Source organism: Pempheris klunzingeri, chromosome 21, assembly GCF_042242105.1.
Source record: "Pempheris klunzingeri isolate RE-2024b chromosome 21, fPemKlu1.hap1, whole genome shotgun sequence".
Lineage (NCBI taxonomy): Eukaryota > Metazoa > Chordata > Actinopteri > Acropomatiformes > Pempheridae > Pempheris > Pempheris klunzingeri.
In genome coordinates, this window is record NC_092032.1 from 19,943,875 (window position 1) to 19,956,266 (window position 12,392).

The window sequence follows — 12,392 nt, forward strand, 5'->3', positions numbered from 1 at the left end:
GTAGAAGAGGACTATTACTGTCAATCTGAAGCCGGATTCACGCTCACTCAACAATCATCAGGTTTCTCTCGATGACAGACACCATGTCGCATGTGTAAAATATACACAGACAGAACAGATGAACCACAGCGACCACAATTAACCTCGATCTGCTCTAACGAGGCTGCAGACCTTTCAGTCAAGGAAACACATAGAAATAACTAGACATAATACAATGTGTTCTTTTCCAGCCAACCGTATTTAATGACGTGTTGAAAGAAGTGCAATGATGTTTAATCACTATGAAACACAACCTGCAGAAGACGAGTGAACACCACATCGACATATCGTCACCTTTTGTTAGCAATCTGCAGCTTATTTACACATCCAGAAGTTATGGAGAGAGGCGATCCCACATGTGGAGTAGTGTTTGTGTCACCTGATGAATATCAAGTCCAATAATCTCTCTCTTTTAACTCCGTTTTTGGTCTCCACCTCCTCCTGTGGGAAATATCTGGCTAAATATCTCCACTGTTTTCACCAGCTGGTCTCTGTTTTTACATATTTTTGGGTCTAATTGAGTCTAAATTGTCTAAACTGGTCGGTACAAAAGGTTTCGGTACTGGTCCAGTAGATCGCCTCATCCTGCAGCCACAAAATGGGCTGCAATGGCTGCTCTCTTCATTGGTTAGTTTATTTATGTTATGTGTGTTACACAAATATTGTGTTGGATCCGAATTAACCCTTTAAAGTCACACAATAACACAAACAAACTACCCAACAGAGGTTGCAGCAGACCAGCAAATCCAGCATTCAGCCGGCTAAAATCGCTGTTTTTGTCAATGGAGTCTGGTGTCTCGGAAGGGAGCAATTTAACGGCTGTTTGTGGTTAAACAAAAAGGATCTTACAGGCTTATCTGTGCAGGGATCCTCTCCATAATGCTGTCAGACACTTAGAATAACAATCTGAGCCTGTCAGTGGTAAAAACAATCACTTTATAGTGGGCCTACTTTAATTGGGCTCAGTTAGTGTTATTGGCTAGCTTTGTCAATAAATCTGTCCTGATCTCCTTGGTGATTTGGCTGTAAGACTTTGAAGGTGCAAAGCAGAAACTGCATAACACTGTCAAGTTGGTAGCCCTCTGTGAGAGATTAAAATAAGCCAAAGGTTATAGATGTTTACGGTTTCACAGCTGCAAAAAAAAAAAAAATCCAAGACCAGACCGTTATACTTCACTTCCACATTCGCATGGATTCTGGGATTTACACAGCGAAATTAATATCCAGATAACCGTGTAAACCTGCTTCTTGGACCTCAGGTTAAGTGTGTGAGGTGTTGCTGTGACTGCAGGACAAATGGCAGCGATCCACCACAATGAAGCAATAAAAGGCGAGGCAGATAAAACAGGAGAGATGAGAGGAAGAGATACCGCCTCAGAGAGCCTCTTTGTTTTGCTATCTCTCTTCCGCCGACACCAACGGTCGGCCAAACAGTCTCCCAAAGGTGACACCGAGCTCCCAGTGTGCAAGTGAGTGTGAGAGAGAGAGAGAGACTGTGGCTGAATCAAGATGGTATGAGGAAGCTGTATTGCAAGGAGGGAGAGATAAAGATAGCGGTAGAGCGAGAACAGAGGGAGGTGGCAGGTGAGGAGGAGGAGGAGGACGACTGGAGATAGAAAAGGGCAGAATATCCTTTTGAGGCAGCCTGAGGCGTAAAAACACACCTCAGGTCTCCGCGTTCAGACAAGCCTCACATTCTTAACCTGAACACAAGACTCGACACATCGAGACGCACACGGAAACCGACTAAAGATACCAGCTGAGTTTCTCACCACTGTCACAGTCAACAGTGCATGGAAACAGCATGGGGGGGGGGGGCGGTGTCTTGTTTTGTTGATATATTACTGTGATGGGAATGCGTGCTGCACCATATTACATATTCCATACAGTGGAGCTGAACTGAGTAGTTGATCAATCGATTAGTCGATCGAAAAGTGGAGGTAACAGGGTGTTAAAAATGGATTCAGAGGCTAAAACAACTGAGACAGCAAAAAGGATAAAAGGTAAATGAAACGATGAACAATGAACGATAAAATGTATAAAATGCGGCAGACAAATAAATATATTCAGGAAAACAGTGAAATACAAATATGGCAAAAGATGGTAAACAAAAGGTTGGAGCATCAAAAGATCAGAGAGGCAGAAAAACACCAGACTCCAACCAGTTTTTAGTGAATTTACACTCTGAGCTAAATCAAACACTTTTGTATTCGTCATGCGTTTGCAGCTGATTGAGAATAAAAGCCTTCCGGCTGCCAGGAATGTGATAAAAAGGAGACATGAATGAGGAAGGAGGCGTCGCTGGAGGGCTTTTAAACCAGATCTGTGCTTCACTGTCAACGCCTAAAAGCCTCCCGCAAAGGAATCAATTTATAGTTAACTTTTGACAAATGAGGCCTGTAAATGCGGATCATGCCCACATTCATCCAGCACATACAAGCACGAAGCATCTTAAAACTATGACCATTCCACAATAAAAAGAAAGAAAAGGTTGAATACATGTAGAGTTTCAGTCAGAGCAGGAACAAGAGTTGTTTGTGACATAAAAAGGTCTCTGATGTGGTTGTTAATTCAACCCAGTGAGTGAATTAAAAAGTAATTCTGATTAACAGCAGCAGCAGCAGTGCAGAGGGAAAGAAGACGTTTTCGAGACAAAGCCGAGACCTTCAGGTTGCAGGAGCTTCAATCAATATAGCAAATTGAATGAACTCCACTTTTTAAACTGATTGGCTGATTAATCAAATCTGGTAGAAACTCTCCACTAACGCCAGTATTTTTAATCCTGGGCCTTGTTTTCACATATTTTGGCCTCTAAATGACTGGTAGGTACAAAAAGTTATCGAATTGATCAAGTAGAAAATGGCTGCAATAATCATTTAGGCTATTTAGGTCCACTAAAAGAGCTTGTTTGATCCACTGACAGGCTCAGAGTGTTATTCTAAGTGTGTGACAGCATCATGGAAAGGATCCCTACAGAGAAAGACCTGGAAGATCCTTTTGGTTTAACCACAAACAGCACACACACCAGACTACATTCACTAAAACAGGGATTTTACCTCAGGAGTTACTGGTCTAATTGGTGTGACTGTGGTGTTTTAATGTCTTACTTCAGATCTGAACTAACTTATAAAAACACCAAATGACAGAAAATGACACAAATGAACTAACTGATCGAGGCAGCAGCTCCCTAAAATCCCTGTTTTAGTGAATGTAGTCTGGTGTGTGTGCAGAGAGCGATATATAACGGCTGTTTGTGGTTAAACCAAAAGGATCTTCCAGGTCTCTCTCTGTAGGGATCCTTTCCATGATGCTGTCACACACTTAGAATAACACTCTGAGCCTGTCAGTGGATCAAACAAGCATTTTTAGTGGACCGTTATATCTCTCTCATCAAATCAACCAGACTCCATTGACAAAAACAGCAATTTTACCACACAGAACTCACGAGCTGCTGGTCTATTCAAACATGCTGCCTAGCAAGATACCAACCCGTAACAGCAGCTGGTAAATTCCTGCAGTAAAATGCAAACTTTAAGCGTGTTTTCCACGCTTTAATGCTCATCAAAAACTGACAGTCTTCCCCCATCATTCAGATATTTCTTTCCTCTTGCTTGCTCACTGTGTGTAACTGTGAAGGATTACTAAAACTGTGAGCTAGAGGGGAGGCGTGAGCGGCCCAGAGGGTAGAAAAATGATTTGAGAGCAGCTGGAAAACGTTGGCAGGGAGGATGAATGAAAAATATCCTCCTCTGGGTCGAGAATCAGTCAGAACTTAGAGAGAGTTAAGTACATTCACTCCGCTATTTTCACTTGAGCGCTCTGGATTACTGTTTCCTTTTCCTCCCGACATGTAATTGCAATTTCTGACGAAGTTTCCTGGAAAGAATTTGGCACTAACTATAGGAAAAATGGAGACACTTTCAATTAATTAATTCCAATTAATTTCCAGTTTAGCCCAGGGAGTCTTCCACTGAGAGCACAGCTTTAACTCCAAACCTTTTGCTTTGCATTTCTTAAACCACACACCTCATCCCAGGGTCAAGGACTCTTTATTTACCATCCTGATTATTATTATTACTACAGTTTTTGTTGGCTCTGCTTTGCTATTTGTTCTATACTCTGTACATTGTGTGTAACCAGGAAAGGTTTTACTACATTTCTGCAGAATCTTTGTTTCCACGTTGCATTCACTGTCCGTCTGGAGAGTGTGGAGACGACGGTGGAGGGTCAAGTTGGATGTTTGATTTTAACGCCTGCAGACCAGTGAGTGCTTTCTCTCCTATAGTTAGTTTGTAAGCAACCAGGTAATGTAATGCTCCATGTAAGATAAATACTATAAGAATCACTTCTTGGTTTTCTTACTTAAGTCAGCTGGCTAACACTGAAGTTTGATTATTTGACAGGACAGAGAGCGAAGGAGAGGTGATGAGGGCTCTGACCCCTTATATCCATTTTTTATTTCATTTTTTTATATAGTAATCTTTCTTTTAACATTAACACGTGAGTGGGACGTTTTACATCCCACAATCCCACTGGAATAACTGGCTTGTGACGACCAAGAGTTCACAGCGACGTCACTTTTTGATCCTAAGACGTCGGCTCTCCTCATCAGTGTGAAGCTGAATTCACCGAGAGCTGGACTGGTCGGACTTTTCACCCACTAGCAGGGACCGTGAGCTGGGTTTAGACCGTCCTGAGGAAGCGGTGGAGGAAAAATGTCAGACCCAGAGTCAGCTGAGGTGGGTCGGGCATCTGCTTAAGATGTCTCCAGAGCATCTCCTGTCGGAGGGAGGAGACCCAGAACGCCCTGGAGGGATTCACATCGCATCTGGTCTGCGAACGACTCAGGAGGAGCTGGAAAGTGCTGCTCCAGAGACGGGTTAGACGTCTGGAGTACACTCTGCTGAGCCTGCTGCCACCGCCACCCGACCCCGGATAAGCCGAGGAGAAAATGGACAGATGGACGGATGGAAAATCAACTTGCTAATGCTTCCCGGTGCTCTAACTAGCTCCAAGTGTTCTGTCTCTGGATCCAGTCTCTGGCTTCCCTTTAATTTCATACTTACTTGTGAAATACAGCAGAACAAATATTGTATTCAAGCTGGACTGTAAAATGTTTTGAGGCTGAAACCATCTCCAGGTAGCAAAATAAGCTGATATTTCTTTGGGTGTGTGTTGTTATTTAATAATGCAAGGTCTTAATTTACCCACCGTGCTTCGTGATTGATCACGGTTTGCATTTTGTTCCATCAATCAGTTCGCCAAAGGAGGCGTCACCTCGTTGAGGCAGCAGATCAATACAGAGCAGCCAGCAGACAGGATGAATGTGTCGAGGCTCGCCGTGTGTCTCTCTCTGTGTATCAGCGGGCTTGTGCGAGTGTATTAATTGCATTCGAAGTGAGAGAACACACACACACACACACACACAAAGCCTCTCTGCTGTGTTGTTACAGTCTGTGTGGGCGTCTTCCGCTGCCGAGCGAAGGAGAAAGTCAGTAGTAACTTGAGTTTCGGTCTAAAATGAAGTTGTGGCGTTAATTTGAGTTCATGTCACAGTCGGAGGAGGAGATGAAGTGACCTCTGACTCAGCCAGCAGATGTCTAACCCCATGTTTCATTACATCCTCTGAGCAGCAGACACTCTGAGCAGAGCTGCAACACATGGTCAGTGAATCAATTAGTTAGTTAGTTAGTTCATCGCCAACTATTCTGATGACTGATTAATCATTTTGAGTCATTTTTAAGAAAAAAAGTGTCCAAATTCTCTAATTAATTAACTGTGAGTATTTCCTGGTTTCTTTCCTCCTCTCTGAATGGAAACTGAGCGTCTTTGGGTTTGGGACAAAATATCTGAGATATTTAAAGACGTCACCTTGAGCTTTGACAGAGACGTTTTATATGAGATACAAATATCTAACTTATTGATCCGTAGCACGCACTACTAGCCAAAGCACAGTGTTTGGTTCCTGAAATGTAAATCTGTTTAAAATACAGGGTTTGTAAAGCTCTTTAAGAGTAGAATTCACTTTTCAAGGAACAGAAACCAAAGATCCTCAGAAGGCTCTGGTCATCACATCTAGACTGTTACTATAAATGTAACTGTGAAAAATGAAGTTTACAGAATTTCTTTACATCCTAAGAAATCACTGTTAACCAATCAACATGCTCATATTAACTTTGATTGTACGGTTTGATTTTTATTGATGTTCATCTGCTGTGAGACGCCAGGAGAGAAACAAATAGGACGACGGGATCGTTTCATTTCCAACAATAACAGAGTTTTGGTTCACAAGAGTGATTCTGTAGATAAAACTCCAGATTGTGTTTCAAAAACGAGCATTTTTCAGGACGTATATTAGAATTCAAACCTTGAAAACATTTAAAATGAAGCATTTTACAAACTTTGCAGATTTAGTACGAACACGGAAAATACAAAACCTCAAACCAGTAAATCAGCTCAAAACAAGTCTTTAAAACATTCAGCAAACAAGCGTTGAGTCTTCTTAATATTTGAAAGAATCACTCAAAGACTTTCTGAGAGAGCAAACAGCACAGCGGCATGCATCGAGGATTAATGTTGACTTGATGATTGTGCTGACTGGTCCGTAAGCACAGCGACTGATCGGTTCGGCCCATTATTCAGATCCAATGGGACGTTTTACAGGCTCCGATAGCGGCCGATGGCTTCACAGCCAATTTGCATGCAGAGGGGAAGATAGCCGTGATAGCTCAGCGTGCTAAGGGCCGAAAAGTCCACTGAGGTTCACACAGCTTGTTAGCTCTGCTAGGTTGGCTAACTTTGTGTGTTAGTAGCAAGAGGAACTAGTTTTGTTGTGCATCAAGTCTCAAACTAAGCACTTTCCTATAAAAGGTAGAGAACTTTTTCTTTATTTTTACTTTCTTGTGTGCGTCAGGGAGGGAGGGGCTTATATTGGCCTTTAAAAATCCACTATCAGTCGACCTCTTGTGTACTTTGCTGACTTAAAAGATGATTCAATCAAGAGGATAGCATCAAAATACTCTGAGCAAAGTAGCACAGCTGCTAAATCTGGGAGAGCGTTCACGGGGGGGGGGGGGGGGGGGGGGGGCACATGGAGGAGAGACACCAGCACATCCAGGATTAACGACTCAAACTGTTGCACTGACAAATGCTCGGTGTGGCTGTGGATTACCGTGTGGCCATGGGTGACTTCCCACGCCTTCCAGCCACACCATGAACAGGCCATTCAGAGGCGTGTGTGCAGCTGCAAGTGTCCACACACACACACACACACACTAGACACACACACACACACTAGACACCAGACACACACACACACACACACACTAGACACACACACACACTAGACACAGCGCCACTGAGCAGCAGAATAAATTACGTGCATGTTCACAAATGCCACTGGCTGACTGACACTCAGCATAGAAAAGGCCGTCAACAGCTGGTTAGCAGGTGAGATTACTTCTTCTGAGAGAAGATAATAAAGGTGCAAAAGCTAGGATTTAGTTAGCAGGTGTTTTTAAGGGATTTATCACAGGGTTCAGGCATGACAGGGAAAAGACTTTTGCCTTTTCGTGCAGGTTTACAGGACGTATCAGCGTGAAAATCCAAAAATATACCCGAGCTCATTAGCTGCAAACATGCTCAATGTGAAAAACAATAATATCAACTGTTATGACATCAAAACAGTTTCAATGGCAACTTCCTGACTGTAGGAGGAAGCTACACACACACACACACACACACACACACACACACACACACACACACACACACACACACACACACACACACACACACACACACACACACACACACACACACAGCTGGCAGTAAAGGAGATGAAGATTATGAAGTCTTACCTTGTAGACCTGCCCATAGGTGCCATTTCCAACCAGTTCAACCAGCTCAAAGATACCAGCTGGGTCCTGTCAGAGAGAGGAAGACACACGAAGACCGTCAGACAGACAGAACTGACTAATATGGACACTAGATGGACGTAGGAATGTCTGTGTGAGGAATGTGACCTTCACACACACATGAAAGGTTGGCTGGGCACTGCATACCGGTGGTAATACTCCATGAAAAGCCTCTCTGTGTCTCTCAGTGTCCTTCTTCCTTCATCAGCTCACCTATGACTTCATTCTTCATGCTAATGCAGGTCAGTTTGGGCAGCTAGTTTCCTGTTTATCTGCTGCTTCACTGGCTCATTTACTTGCCCTGAAATAACCAGGTTACAGTCGACTTCCTGCCGTAATCTGAATTATTAACTGTGATGTAAAGAAGAGAAACCTGTGTGTGTTCTCGTCAGCTTCTTCCATGCAACCACACGCATGACACCGGCTGCACAGTTTCCATCTTGATCTCGGCATAAACGGTGTTTTTAAAGTAAAAGCTTGACATTTTGGGAAAAACTCAGGATAGTCAGCTGTTCCAAATCCAGAGTTTTGTGAAGTTACAGACTAAAACATCAAGTATTGATTGTTGTTAAACGTTAATCTGGTATCGCTCACAGATGTTCCCGCTCTGCAAAAGTCTGTAACCTACAAGATTTGTGGCGGTTATCTGCTTTTTAGCCATAAAGTGCCGTGAATTTATAACCAGCTACTGGTGACGGCAGCACACTGGTATGATGATGTTCAATTAAAACATTTACGAAGGGAAACTGAACCAATTGTCGCCGATATGGAGCCCAGTGAGCGTGGAACTGGTGAACATGGAGCCAAAGAGCAGAAACGTTACTGCAGAGGAGCCGGGAGGGAAATACCCATGATTCATTGCTGCTCTACGACATTACAGTAGTATAGTTACAGATAACACAGTCGTCGTCACCGTCCTGAATTTAGCTTCGCTTAGAAGACTGGAAACGAGCTCACTACTTCACACTTCAGATCTTGTTATGACAACAACTCAAATATAAAATCAGATAAAAGGACTTTTCCTCTAGATGCCACTGAAGCTGAAATACTGAGCTGCTTGCTGCTACACTTGAACGCCTCACAGCTGCAGGTAAGTGGATGTTTCTCACCTTTAGAGCCAAGCTAGCTGTTTGCCCCCGTGTGCTAAGCTAAGCTAAGCTAAGCTAAACTAAGCTAAGCTAACCGACTGCAGGCTGAGGTTTCATGTTTAGCAACTATTTATTCCAATAAACAACAATGTGACTTTACTGCCGAGGCAAATAGAGCCAATTGCGCCAAATTCTTCTTAATCATTGGTGTTATTGCAAATGTACCGTATTTACCGGACTATAAGCCGCTACTTTTTCCCCACGCTTTGAACCCTGCGGCTTATACAACTAATCTAGAGATTTTTCTTCGCTAACGTTTCAGTGACGGTTTCAGCACACAGGAGGAGGACGAATAAAAACATTAATGACTTTTCTGTTTTGTTCGATCGGCCGTTTTACTGCCGTGTTACAGGAACCGTTTGGACACAATTAAGGTCTGTAAATAAACATTTACAAAATCTTTCTGTGTAAACATCTCATTTCACAACGTATATATCTGCGGCTTATATTCCGATGCGCTCTATAGTCCGGTAAATACGGTAGATTATTTAATTCTGGATGAAAGTTGTGGTTTTTTTATTTCCTGGTGGAGCTCAGAGGGTTTGGAGGTAACTGTGTATGAAGTGTAGAAGTGTGTTTTGGTCTTAAAATCCCACATTAACACTGACAATTATCCCCACACAAGACATCTGTGGACAGGTGATTTAAACACACACACACACACAGCTAGACACACACACACACACACACACACACAGAGGAGATAATCTTATCTTCAGGCTGATTAAAATTCAATAAAGCTCCCAAAACACTGATCTTCATCTTTAAGCATACCTGTGTGTGTGTGTGTGTGTGTGTGTGTGGACTATTACAGTGGTGCCTCCTGAAGGGGATTATCTTAAAAAGCAGTGTTCCTTTTCACTCAAGGTCAAACAGAGGCACATCTAATCCTGGAAGACCAGGCCTCTCACACACACACACACACACACACACACACACACACACACACACACACACACACACACACACACACACACACACACACACACACACACACACACACACACACACACACACACACACACACACACACACACACACACACACACACACACACACACACACACACACACACACACACACACACACACACACACACACACACACACACACACACACGCCTGTTCCATCCCTTACTAACTGTCGGACCACACACATAATACAAAACAACAGCCTAAGAAAGTGGAGGACACCAGGGGCCCCACCTGAAGCCTGCCAGCGACTAGCAGGCCGGTAAGAGTTCCCACTAACACACCAGTTTGTCCCCAAGAGCGTGAATGTAGCACAAATATATGACATCAAAGCCGATAATAAAAAGGTTTTCCCAGAGTTTAACAACATCCACCAGTTTTTTCTTCACAAGCCGAAGATGCCAACATTGGGGCGATTCTGCAAACCCCCAGAATGCATCGGGCCACGTCTTTGAAATCCTCACTTTCTACTTTCTAACGTTAGGCCACATCTGTTAGGTTGGGTTTTAGGTCACGTCTTTTTAAAAAAGCTGAGCGTCGATCGCAGGTGAGCGTGAAGGATTTACTGTTTGTCAAGCTGTTGGTGACCAAAGTGTCTGTGAACATCAAAAATGGAGCGAATTTAGTCTTCAGAGGTTGGTAACTGTGAAATCCCAGCGGGCACGTCTGTGGTCCAGCTGCTACAGGTCCCACCGGGAACCTTTCAGAGGCAGACTTTTGTTTTTCAGTGCCTCTAACATGAAAAAGCAGACTTAGCTCCTTACTGTGTCTGTTCTAATTGGGCCTGCTGTGGCCTCCAGACAGCAGCTAAAGCTAAAATGAAAGTGCTGTTAAAACACCCTTTCTGGCTGGTGGAGCGTTCGATCAGCAGTCTGCACAGAGAGCTTTATTTTGAAAATCGAGCAGACTGTCGGTGCTGTTCCTGTCTCTGACTTCTGCAGCTTCTGTCAAAAGGTTGCGTCACACAAACATCTGGGTAGAAATGTTCCTTTTACAAACCGAAGTTGCACCAAAGAAGAAAGGCCCACGACGCTCTCACGGTAAAACGTTTTTAACATGCACAACAACCGCCTGTGTGTTTCAGCTGTTCAAGCCTTCATCACACTTCCTGAACAACCCCGACCTTTTTCTGCTTAAAGACACTGAAGTTGCACCACTGAAAGGCAGAACGTCGCCAACAGCCTCTCAGCTTCTCGTAATGAGTATGTAGTTCACTACCCATCTGCCTTTGGCTGCATTTAAAAGGTCAATTGTGGATTTCTAATAACCTGAGTCTCTTTGTCTTTGGCTGGCTGTTGGTTTCACTCACTCACTTTGCTGATCCAACCGTCCAAGCCTCCCCCCGAAGAGGTTTACGGCTCCATAACAATGTTCAAACTACTGTGCAGAAGAATCACAAGGTCCCTGTTCTGGACGTTGTTTCAGGCTTTTGTACAAACGACTGAAGAAAAGAACGTTTTCTCACGACGTGTCCGACTAATGTGACCAAACGTCTGATTATCGTGCTCCTGACCTGCTCGACTCGCTGGAGTTTTCCTTCAGGAGAACATTTCCCCTCCTGGATTTTGTGTGAATAACGGAAAAGGACATCAGGTAACGGAAAGGACAAGACCTCTGTGCAGCCACTACCACTGTCCCTGACCAGAGCTGTCAGAGGGATGAACCTCAGCCTGTCGGAGCAGAGGGGGGGGTGGATCTGTACACACTGTATGAGGAGACGATCAGAGGAGCTCGTTTGGGTTCGTGACGACCTGCACAACCAGGAAGCGTGTGTGTGTGTGTGTGTGTGTGTGTGTGTGTGTGTGCTTGCGACAGACTTTACGTCACACTGAAATGTTTCCCCCCAGCTCTCTCAGCTCTGTCCTGGGTGACCTAATTTCTAGTCGTCATGCCAGAAAGGGAGAGAGAGCAAAGATTCTCATCTTTGCAAGAACATGAAGGTTTATTCTGATCTTCCTGCCTGCCTGTCTGTCTGTTGGTGTGTCTGTCTGTCTGTGTGTGTGTGTCTGTGAAACACACACACACACACACACAGACATGCAGTCCCACCCGGCTGATCATGTCCAGACTTGATTGTTGCTCTGCAGGTACAACTGTGTTGCGTAAGCAGCAGCCGAAAGGTGGAGAATAGAAAGACACCAGAGAAAAGCTGTGCAGAATACACACACACACACACACACACACACAGTCAGTCACATACACACACACACACACAGTCTCACACACACAGTCACACAGTCACAGTTGTGTAGTTAATCTTGAACTGAGCACCTTGAATCCAAATTAGAAACTGTAAGTTGGTATTTCTCCATGTATCA

The 12,392-nt window shown here is 43.9% G+C and overlaps 1 protein-coding gene across 1 annotated transcript in view; it reads right to left on the reverse strand.

The window, feature by feature from the left end:
- The window catches only part of tnikb (TRAF2 and NCK interacting kinase b), a 54,020-nt gene that overhangs the window by 40,664 nt on the left and 964 nt on the right, over positions 1 to 12,392 (reverse strand). Inside the window, exon 2 of the mRNA XM_070852977.1 lies at positions 7,899 to 7,964. Within this exon, the coding sequence (XP_070709078.1) occupies positions 7,899 to 7,964 (66 nt within the window). The remainder of the gene's footprint in view (positions 1 to 7,898; positions 7,965 to 12,392) is intronic.